General features: G+C 56.6%; 4 protein-coding genes across 4 annotated transcripts in view; 1 reads left to right on the top strand and 3 right to left on the bottom strand.

Moving 5' to 3' along the window:
• The window catches only part of IE81DRAFT_336033 (ATP-dependent DNA ligase), a 4467-nt gene extending 2807 nt beyond the window's left edge, over window positions 1–1660 (bottom strand). The window contains exons 1-3 of the mRNA XM_025515463.1: window positions 802–1660; window positions 521–712; window positions 102–442 (exon numbers count right to left, since the gene is read on the bottom strand). Of these exons, the coding sequence (XP_025373318.1) occupies window positions 102–442; window positions 521–712; window positions 802–1545 (1277 nt within the window). The 5' untranslated portion in view covers window positions 1546–1660. The remainder of the gene's footprint in view (window positions 1–101; window positions 443–520; window positions 713–801) is intronic.
• Window positions 1661–1868: 208 nt separating this feature from the next.
• Window positions 1869–2567, top strand: IE81DRAFT_85050 (hypothetical protein). Its single transcript, XM_025517698.1, has one exon. The coding sequence runs from the start codon at window positions 1919–1921 to the stop codon at window positions 2519–2521; it is 603 nt and encodes a 200-aa protein (XP_025373317.1). The 5' UTR covers window positions 1869–1918; the 3' UTR covers window positions 2522–2567.
• Window positions 2568–2790: 223 nt separating this feature from the next.
• Window positions 2791–6209, bottom strand: IE81DRAFT_319544 (hypothetical protein). Its single transcript, XM_025512751.1, has 7 exons — window positions 5605–6209; window positions 5198–5512; window positions 4766–5105; window positions 4235–4695; window positions 3980–4151; window positions 3614–3912; window positions 2791–3528 (listed from the first exon to the last, which is right to left on the bottom strand). The coding sequence occupies exons 1-7, from the start codon at window positions 5812–5814 to the stop codon at window positions 3196–3198; spliced, it is 2130 nt and encodes a 709-aa protein (XP_025373316.1). The 5' UTR covers window positions 5815–6209; the 3' UTR covers window positions 2791–3195.
• A 352-nt stretch (window positions 6210–6561) lies between these two features.
• IE81DRAFT_84997 (hypothetical protein) lies at window positions 6562–7378 on the bottom strand. Its single transcript, XM_025517697.1, has 2 exons — window positions 7209–7378; window positions 6562–7111 (listed from the first exon to the last, which is right to left on the bottom strand). Exons 1-2 carry the CDS (start codon window positions 7209–7211, stop codon window positions 6605–6607), a joined length of 510 nt encoding a protein of 169 aa, XP_025373315.1. The 5' UTR covers window positions 7212–7378; the 3' UTR covers window positions 6562–6604.
• Window positions 7379–8261: the final 883 nt, after the last annotated feature.

Here is an 8261-nt window from a genome sequence, read left to right as displayed (position 1 = left end):
AACGCTACTAGCTCGCTCTTCAACGCTACTAGCTCGCTCTTCAATGCTACTAGCTCGCTCTTCAACGCTACTAAACACGCATATCGCCCACGCGCACTCACCGAACGACCCGTTCAGCTCGAGCGAGCTTTGACATGACGCTCTCCCACCTATCTGACCGCTCCTTCTTCACCGCTCGAGTCTTGACACCCTCTCTTTCTGCCACGCCAACACACATGCTTGTCTGATGTGCAGACGCCACACCATCTAGAGCAAAAGCGCGCGCAAGAGCACTGGCGAGCGTGGTGCGCACTGCCCTGACTCGAAGGTGACTGATCAGAGTCCGTACCAGAAAGCGCGTCTCCTCTCCGCGACAAGCTACCAGCAATTTGGTCACGATTTGCTTCTTTGAAGCTTGCGAGCCAGAGCCGGACATTGCTGCGATGGCATACAGTGATTCGAACTGCCGAGTCAAAGGATCAGTAAGTAACCTTATCTACTTGACATGCGCCGCACGCGGCACGCGGCACGCCGCACTGACCACTTTGGTGATGATGAGAGGACCGGGCTGTACGAGAGCTCGTACGCCCTTGCGCGCTTCGAACGCCACGTCGCCTGGATCGCCCCACTTGTCCCATAGCTGTTTGAGCAAACGTGGTGAGGCTCCCGTCGTCTCCTTTATAGCTTGGTTGATGATGCTACCTCCAACCCCCAGCTCTATGGATTCGTGTGGCTGCGCGATGTGATCCCGGAAACGAGCGCGGTCAGCTAGTTGCTCACTCGCGCGGTCAGGTTGAGGTCCCCACTCGCGCGACATCTCACCGGCGCGATATGATTGCTGAACAGCAGTGTTGCAGGTCCGACCGCTGCAGGGTCGTGTCGGATGAGCAGCCTGATGGTGTTGGTGCAGATTGCGAGGATCAGAATGCGGGACTGCGTGGCGCTGAGCAGCTCGCATGCTCTGGCAAAGAGCGCAAACGGTGCTCGAGGAAGACCGGCCTGCAAAGTGCTGCTGCGCCCCGCTTTGGCCTCTGTGACGGGCCAAGAGCTCACATCCACGTCTGCCGAAAAGGAAAGAGGATCCTCTTCGAGGGGTAGAGAATGAATGTGCTCCAGCATGCGCTCAATGTCGAATCTGGCAGAAGCCGGGGTCGACAAGTTTGCCGGCTCCGCGTCGCGTGACGAAGATGATGGCTCGTCGCCAAAACATAGCGTCTTTTCGTTAGACGACGCACCGGCAGCATCATCCGACGCTCTCATGGCAGCCGTGGGCGCCCCCTCTGTGTGCACCCTTTGCGAGCTTGCGCTGTCGACCGCATCCCACTCCGCCTGCAAACGGCGCGCCATCGCCTCATCGCTCTCCTCCGCAGCATCGCTTGCAGATATATGCGCATGGATCTGGGTGCTCGAGCCTTGGCTTGCCGTTTCCGCTTGATCAGTGCTCCTGGCGAGAAATGCCGCCAGCTTTGGCTGACCTTTGCTAGGCGATGAGGGAGAAGCTGTAGGGCCAGCCTTCAGCTTCTTGGAAGGCGTAGATGGAGCGCTAGGTGTGCGTTTGGGAGCCATTGCGCGCTAGCCTTCTCGATGAGCGCGACGAATGCGAATGCGATGCAGGTGCACCACCTCCCCCCTCGTAGTTGTGAGTGTAGGTATCTGCGAGGAAAGGTGTTGCGCGTCGAGACGGGTTGCGAGTCGTGAGTGGTTGGCTCATCCCGCACGCCCGCGCTCGTGCACGATGTGGAGGTTGCGCGCGCGGCCGCGACTCGCGACTCGCGACGCGCGTGCACACCTTTCGATGCCACTCTCGGTTTCCCTCACTCTCACACACACTGTCACTCTCAGCCAAAACCTTCACAGGTCGCCTCAGATTGGGTGGTCTCCCGCCCCCTCCCCCCTCCCCCCCCCCCCCCCAAGCCGACACAATCGCTGCGAACCGCGAATGTCCACCTCAACGAAGCACGCCTTTTCGAATGCGAGCTGGCTAGAGCCGGCAAAGCACTTGGCAACATCTCAAGCACCGGCAAAGGATGCTGGTATCGCATACTATGCCGAAGTTCCCTCCACTTCGGAGCACTACAAGATGCGCTTCGAAGCAGGTCTCACACCACCACCCACGGCCGAGATTGCGGAGATCGGGCTAAAGTCGAGCGTATACTGCGTCGTTGCTAGGGATACGAGCACAGCGAGCAAAGAAGCCATCGGAATGGCCCGCGTCGTAGGAGACATTACCATGAGCCTGTTGATCGTCGACGTGTGCGTCTTGCCAACGCACCAACACAGAGGCATAGGTCATCGCATCTTTCGACACCTGCTCGCCTGGGTCGATGCCAACTCGCCATGCGCTTTTCTCTCTCTCAGCGCGGATCCTCCTGGAATGAAGCTCTACGAGAAGAATGGTTTCAACGTCACGCCCAACGAGACCGGCATGCAGAGGCTGGGGCAGGATATAGAGAATAGGCGCCGCTTTGCGAGGGAGCAGAGGGCAAACGCAAACGCAAACGCAAAGAGCTCTGCTGAACAGCAGTCAAGCTCGACAGCGTAGTCACCCTGCGTCGCGAACGAGCGCGGTGCGCGACAATGGCATGGTGCAGCTTGCGCGCCTTCACCCGATCGTCACTCATGACTCTGAAAGCTCACGAGCTCACGACATGCTGCTGCCTCTCAATCGTGATGCAGAAAGATGCGATACAGGAGCTTTGCATTCTGAAGCTCAGTCGAGGGGCCATCAGTCTTGAGAGCGTGCCTGCTTCCGTTGACAGTCGGAATCTCTTCTGTCTTTGCCCGTACCTCCTCTTTCCCCCTGTCAGAGGCGCCTCTTCACCTCTAGCTCCTTTATCACCTCGCGCACCTCCTGTCCGACGCTCGGCGCATTGAACCTCGCGTCCCAGCAACATGCAGCTTTCCGTTGTAGCTTTCGCTTTGTTGGCCAAGGGCAAGTACGCTTCTCGAAAAAGGTACAAATGCACGCTTGGGCAAGTTGTCGGCGCCCGTCCTTTCTCGCACGCACTCCCGCTGCAGGATAGATATTTGGTGGTGCTGATCTGTTGATCAACACCAAATTGGGTAAGGTCCTCACACAGATTTACGTGATTCTGAATGTAGACGCTCGGGCCGTCCCTTCAAAATGATGCAGAGAGAGCTCCAGCGTCACGCCCAATTCTCTGCGCACACAAATCTCGACACTTGAGGATAGTAAAGGGCCCTTCGCCCCATCATCTATTCCTGGCTCTTCTGTTTCTTCGCAGGCTTCGACGCGCCCTTGGTCTGCGCCGATGGCTGTCCTTTTTGTGCACTCTTGGCTTTTTTGCTCCCCTCCTTGGGCGGAGGCACAAACACCCTTTCCTCTGGCGGCACAATGCGTCCCTCCTGCCACTCCTCACTCAACCATTTGGAGCATTTTTCCTGCTCTTTTGCCAACCATGATGGGTAGGATGGATCCGATGCGGCTGGCGGAGCGTCTCTGAGAAATTGCCACGCGAGTATGGCACATTGAATACGACCAGTGAGGATTGCTGGAGCCACACCTATTGCTTCTTTGATCTGAACTCCCTGGAGACGATACAGGCGTGGATTCGAGGGGACCGTCAGCGCGTTCATGTGAAACAACGTCACGAGACAATAGCTACACACTCACGTCGAGGCGTGGACGCTCCTCTGCGCGTGGAAGTAGTTGCCATTCGTCGACAACGAGATGCCAGAAATAGATGTACTCTCGTGGAGCGCAAAATAAGGCGTTTAGCGCGGCTTCGGAGTCAAAGATCGACGGCGCTGAAGTTTCAGAATTCTTCAAGCCGACCGCAACGTCACTCGGGCCAGATAGCGCAGAATACAAGCGCTGTGCAACATCAAAGACCATGGTGATCAAAAGCGAAGATGGCAAATTGACTCCTATGCGGGAGTCCGTGATCGCTGGCTGGCGATTCAGCAGAAGACCTTGAAGCTCGCAAGGAAGGTCAGCACTTTGCCTGATTTTGAAGGCACCTGCAGTCAGCACGCTCACCTGCTATGGCTTTCCAGTGCAGCTGCGCTACTCCTCGTGGTGAGAAGTGAGGTATCCATCGGACGAAGGAATCTTGATGATCCACAACTAGCTTGTTCAGCTCTGGTTGTTCCAGGATATCCGCAGCTCGGTACAAGGCAGCTAGTGGCTCGCGCGTCGAAGTCTTGCCTAGCTGCGCTCGATAGCAGGCAGCGAGGATACCGCAATGTCAGGTGCAGCTCAACAGCGATGCTTCTTCCCACAGCGAACGCTCACCTTGAGCCCGTTGTGTATCACATGCTCTCCAGCCCAACACCACTTTTCTAACCGTTCATGCGCGGCGACGTGTCGGAGAGGGAGAAGTGCAGCAGCTAGGAACAGCCGCCTTCGCTGCTCCTTGTCTTTCAAAGGAGCAAGAAGCCCTGTTTCTCGAACATGAAGATATGCGCCAAAGAAGTAGTCAAGCCCCGCCGAGTTTAGGACTGTCCTTCGGTCCTCGAAATGAAGAGTGGGCGGAGCGTCTGGCAAGACAAGTCGGTAGAAGCCATCGAGTATGTAGGAGGCTAGTAATGCTGTCTGAGCAGGCTGTACGGTCGCCTCGCCGCCAAGCGCGTCTGCATTGACCGTGGTAGAGCCCGGTGGAAGCTGCTTTAAGGGTTCGGACAACGGCCACAGGAAGACGAGTGGGTACAGACCAAGGGCGTGCAACAGGTGGATCGCGCGGTGAGGATCGGCGCCTGCACAAGAAAGTCAAAATACCTGCACATTTAGTGGAATGGCATGACGCAAGCGTCGTCCGTCGCTCACCTGCTAGCATCTTGTCAACCTCTATTCCCACTCTTTCCCTGCTAACCTTGTCCCTCAAAGCCGCTCTAACACCCTCCCCTTGCTCACTCTCCAGGCAATCCCAGATACCGTCATCCAATCGATATCCCAATCTGGCTGCAAACCTCACGCAGCGCAAAATGCGCAATGGGTCGTCCGTGAAGGTCTGAAGAGCTTCTAGCGGCGTGCGAATGATTCCCTCTTGCAAGTCATTTATGCCCATGCCTGTCAAGTCTTCCACCTCCCTGGTGTGGACATTGTAGAAGAGGGAATTGATCGTGGTATCTCGGCGAGTAGCGTCTTCGAGGGGCGTTCCGAAGGTCTACGAAGCGCGTGAAGGGCACGAGCAAATCGAAGCGTAAGCTCCGCGAGGCGGATGACCATCGTTTCAAGTCAAGTCACGTCAGAACTCACCATTGTTGGTATGCGAGTCTCGCCATCATACACTTCCTTTCTGAGGTTCACAAAGTCCAAACTAAGACCGGCGAGCACAGCAGTAGCCGTCTCCAGATTCTTGCTCTGCTCAGGATTCGCCTCTATGCGAGTGATAGACCCAAGCCAAGGCTGTTTCGATGAACCCCCAGCATCAGCATTGAAGACAGGATGTTGCGCTAGCTGCGAAGAGGCGAAGTCGGCTGATCGAAGGTACTGCGATAGCAGCAGGGCATAGGTGTGACCAGTCAAGCTGGACAGCGAGACGTCCAGATCCGAGGAAGGCTGTGATATGAGCTGAAAAGCCCAGGGCATTCACGAATCATTTCAGCTCATTCTCGCATCCAGGCGATCGCACGATGCGGGCTCATCGCAATTGCATGGCTCACCTTATCTCTGACCCAACCTCCAGCTATTCTCGCCTCGCACCTCCATCCCTCGTAGTACTCGATGTGCACAGGCTCGACCCCAGCCGCAGGCTCTATCTGCGGTTGAGTCTGCTCGATCCATCGACACGTGTCGGCCAAGAGCGCGACTATAGCGTCCTCCTGCGATGAAAGGCCAAGAGCGAGTGAAGAGGATCGCTCCAGCCTTGGCATCGTTACCGCGGTTCGAAGCACGCAGGCGGCAAAGGGGCTCCTTTGCTTCTCCCGAAGATTCCTGACAGAATTTTGGGAAGGAAGACGGAGCGCGACGTTGGCGCGCGCAGGCCGGATAAAGGCTCTGAACTTTGAGGAGGGCAGCGCCTCTTGTGTATTTGCACCTCCAGTCTTGAGCCTCGGTCGCAGGAGAGCCTGTGCGAAGCGCATGAACCCCGTTCTTCACCGTCCGTGCAGCTTTGACGAGGAGTGTGATTTGGTCGCCGAGATGTCCAGGAGCTGCGCGCTATATTCGAGTCGCGCAAAGGTGAGCAATGAGATGTGATGGTCAAGATGGGCAAGTCCATGGACCGAGTCAAGAGTCACGCATCTCTGAACCGTCACCCAGATCTAGGGCCTTCTGACTGGTGTGGCTCTTCGTCTCCCGCATACCGCTCATCAGACTAGCAGCACCCATCGCGTCAAGGCCCAAGTGCTCAAAAATCGCCAGTGCGGCGCAACACGTGACTCGCTGACGGCTCAGACCAACTTGGCTCGTGCACCACGTTGCGACGCGCTTGATCAGTATTCGGACACAGCGTCATTTTCCCACCACCATCATCCATCGACAGTCTAGCTTGTGGGCTTACCGGTACAGCCATGGGAAACAAGTGTATTCGCGATTCACACCGTGCCGTGGCACTCATTCGCGATGTAAAGCCATGAATGCGATCGGACAATGTGAATGGCATACATGCTATGTAGCGCGGAATAGAAAGCGTACGATGCCTGCGCCTCCGTTCGCAGGGATCTAGACAAGCGCAGCACCAACAAGCACGACTCCGACAGCGATCACCGACGCCGAGCTCTTGATCGTTGCTCCTCCGTTCCCGCTCCTGCCTGAAGGAGTAGGCGAGGCACTTGAGCTGGAGCTGGAGCTGGAGCTGGAGCTGGGGCTGGGGCTGGAGCTGGAGCGAGTCGATGTACCGCTGGATTGCGAGTTGTCATCTTCGCTGCCAAATACTTGGGTGAATCCTCCTTCAACGTTGGTGAAAGAGCCGCCAGATGCCACGCAATTCGTCTCTCCGTTGATCACATTGCTGAAAAGTGCACGGAGCGGGAGAGAGACAGAGATGAGGAAGGACATCAGGGTGAAAAGGCACGTGCGTCGCAGGTGGCAGGTGCAGGCGCACTCACTTTCTGTAGCCATCGGGACAGCAAAGGAGGACATTGCCGTTGCCGCTGCATCCATTGCCATTGATGCCCTGAGAAGGGTCATAAGTGGAGGTGATGGGCGCCACTGTAGAGGCAGACGGAGCTGTCCAAGCCAGCGGGAATTTGATGGATGCACACATTCACGGTCAGCTAACAGCGCACACGATGCTGAGTAATCGCTGGAAAGTAGTGCGACTCACCATCTTGTCGCACAGCAAGAGCAGTGGGGCGTGGGTTGGGCGCTGCACTGACTGAGCAGATCAGAGCTGTGAGAGCGACGCAGGCAGCAGTGACCTTCATTGTGAATGTGCGGAGATGATTCGAGATGGCTTGGGTCCAAAGTTGAAGCTATGCTTGAATGGGCTGGTGAAGGTTTGAATAGGCGCAAGCAGGAGAAGAGGCTTGAAGGCAAGGTTGAAGGCGCGGAAAGAAAAGGGCAGCTATATATACCTCGCAATTTTTCCTTGCTTCAATGGATCCCCAGGCCAACCACTCGGGGACGAGTCATGTGCGCTGTCACCCCACGTCATCCAGACGCTACCCAGAATGAGGACCATGTGGTCGCCTCGGTCTTTTCTTGTGGAGACTGAGTAGGAGCGTGTCATACCGCGTGCGGTAGTCGTGAATCGACGCCAAGCTAGGTCCCCAAACGGACGCCCAAATGTCGACGGACCACGAGGTCGCCAGGCTGTGCGCAGAATGTGGGACGCTGTGTGTGTGCAGGTTCTTGTCTAGCTGACGGTCGCAGCGCTGCCTGCCTGCCCGCCTGCCTTTTTCAAACTGTCCAAAAGAAAAATTCACGATTGTGATCATGAACGCTTCATGCATCTCCACAACGAGCCCAGCAGCATGCACTTTGTATTTTTGTCGGGCTCGCCAACATGCATGAACAGCGACGTGCCGGAGTAGCGCCAGCCTCACTCAATTAAGGTGCTTTGTGTGACACCTGATCAGACACTCGTGACTCGTGACTACACTGGTGACTGCAAAACGTGAGTGATCTCGCCGTGAGCCCCGAGGTGAGAAGCAGGCGTGCTACAGCGCGAAGTGTGTATGGGGCGGGGCCGGGGGGGACAAGAGGAGCATGCAAGACCAGCTGCCGGAGATCACAGGGTAAGCGAGCGCACCAGCGGACTGGTTCAGTGATCGCGCATGTCTCCACGGCAGCATGCAGCAGCATCAAGCCTGCAGAATGCAACTCACTCACGAATGGCGCACTGACGCAGCAGCTTATGTAGGTAGACTTCGGATCG

Source organism: Ceraceosorus guamensis (assembly GCF_003144195.1).
Source record: "Ceraceosorus guamensis strain MCA 4658 unplaced genomic scaffold IE81scaffold_2, whole genome shotgun sequence".
NCBI classification, from domain to species: Eukaryota; Fungi; Basidiomycota; class Exobasidiomycetes; order Ceraceosorales; family Ceraceosoraceae; genus Ceraceosorus; species Ceraceosorus guamensis.
The sequence above is the reverse complement of the archived record's forward strand: the minus strand, read 5'-3'. Positions and strand labels throughout refer to the sequence as shown.

Coding starts and splice junctions, on each gene's coding strand:
- IE81DRAFT_85050 (XM_025517698.1), top strand. CDS start 1,919: ATGTCCACCTCAACGAAGCACGCCTTTTCGAATGCGAGCTGGCTAGAG.
- IE81DRAFT_319544 (XM_025512751.1), bottom strand. CDS start 5,814: ATGCCAAGGCTGGAGCGATCCTCTTCACTCGCTCTTGGCCTTTCATCG. Junction 5,106..5,197: donor AGACTCGCATACCAACAATG/GTGAGTTCTGAC, acceptor CGCGCTTCGTAG/ACCTTCGGAACGCCCCTCGA. Junction 4,696..4,765: donor GGTTGACAAGATGCTAGCAG/GTGAGCGACGGA, acceptor TTTCTTGTGCAG/GCGCCGATCCTCACCGCGCG.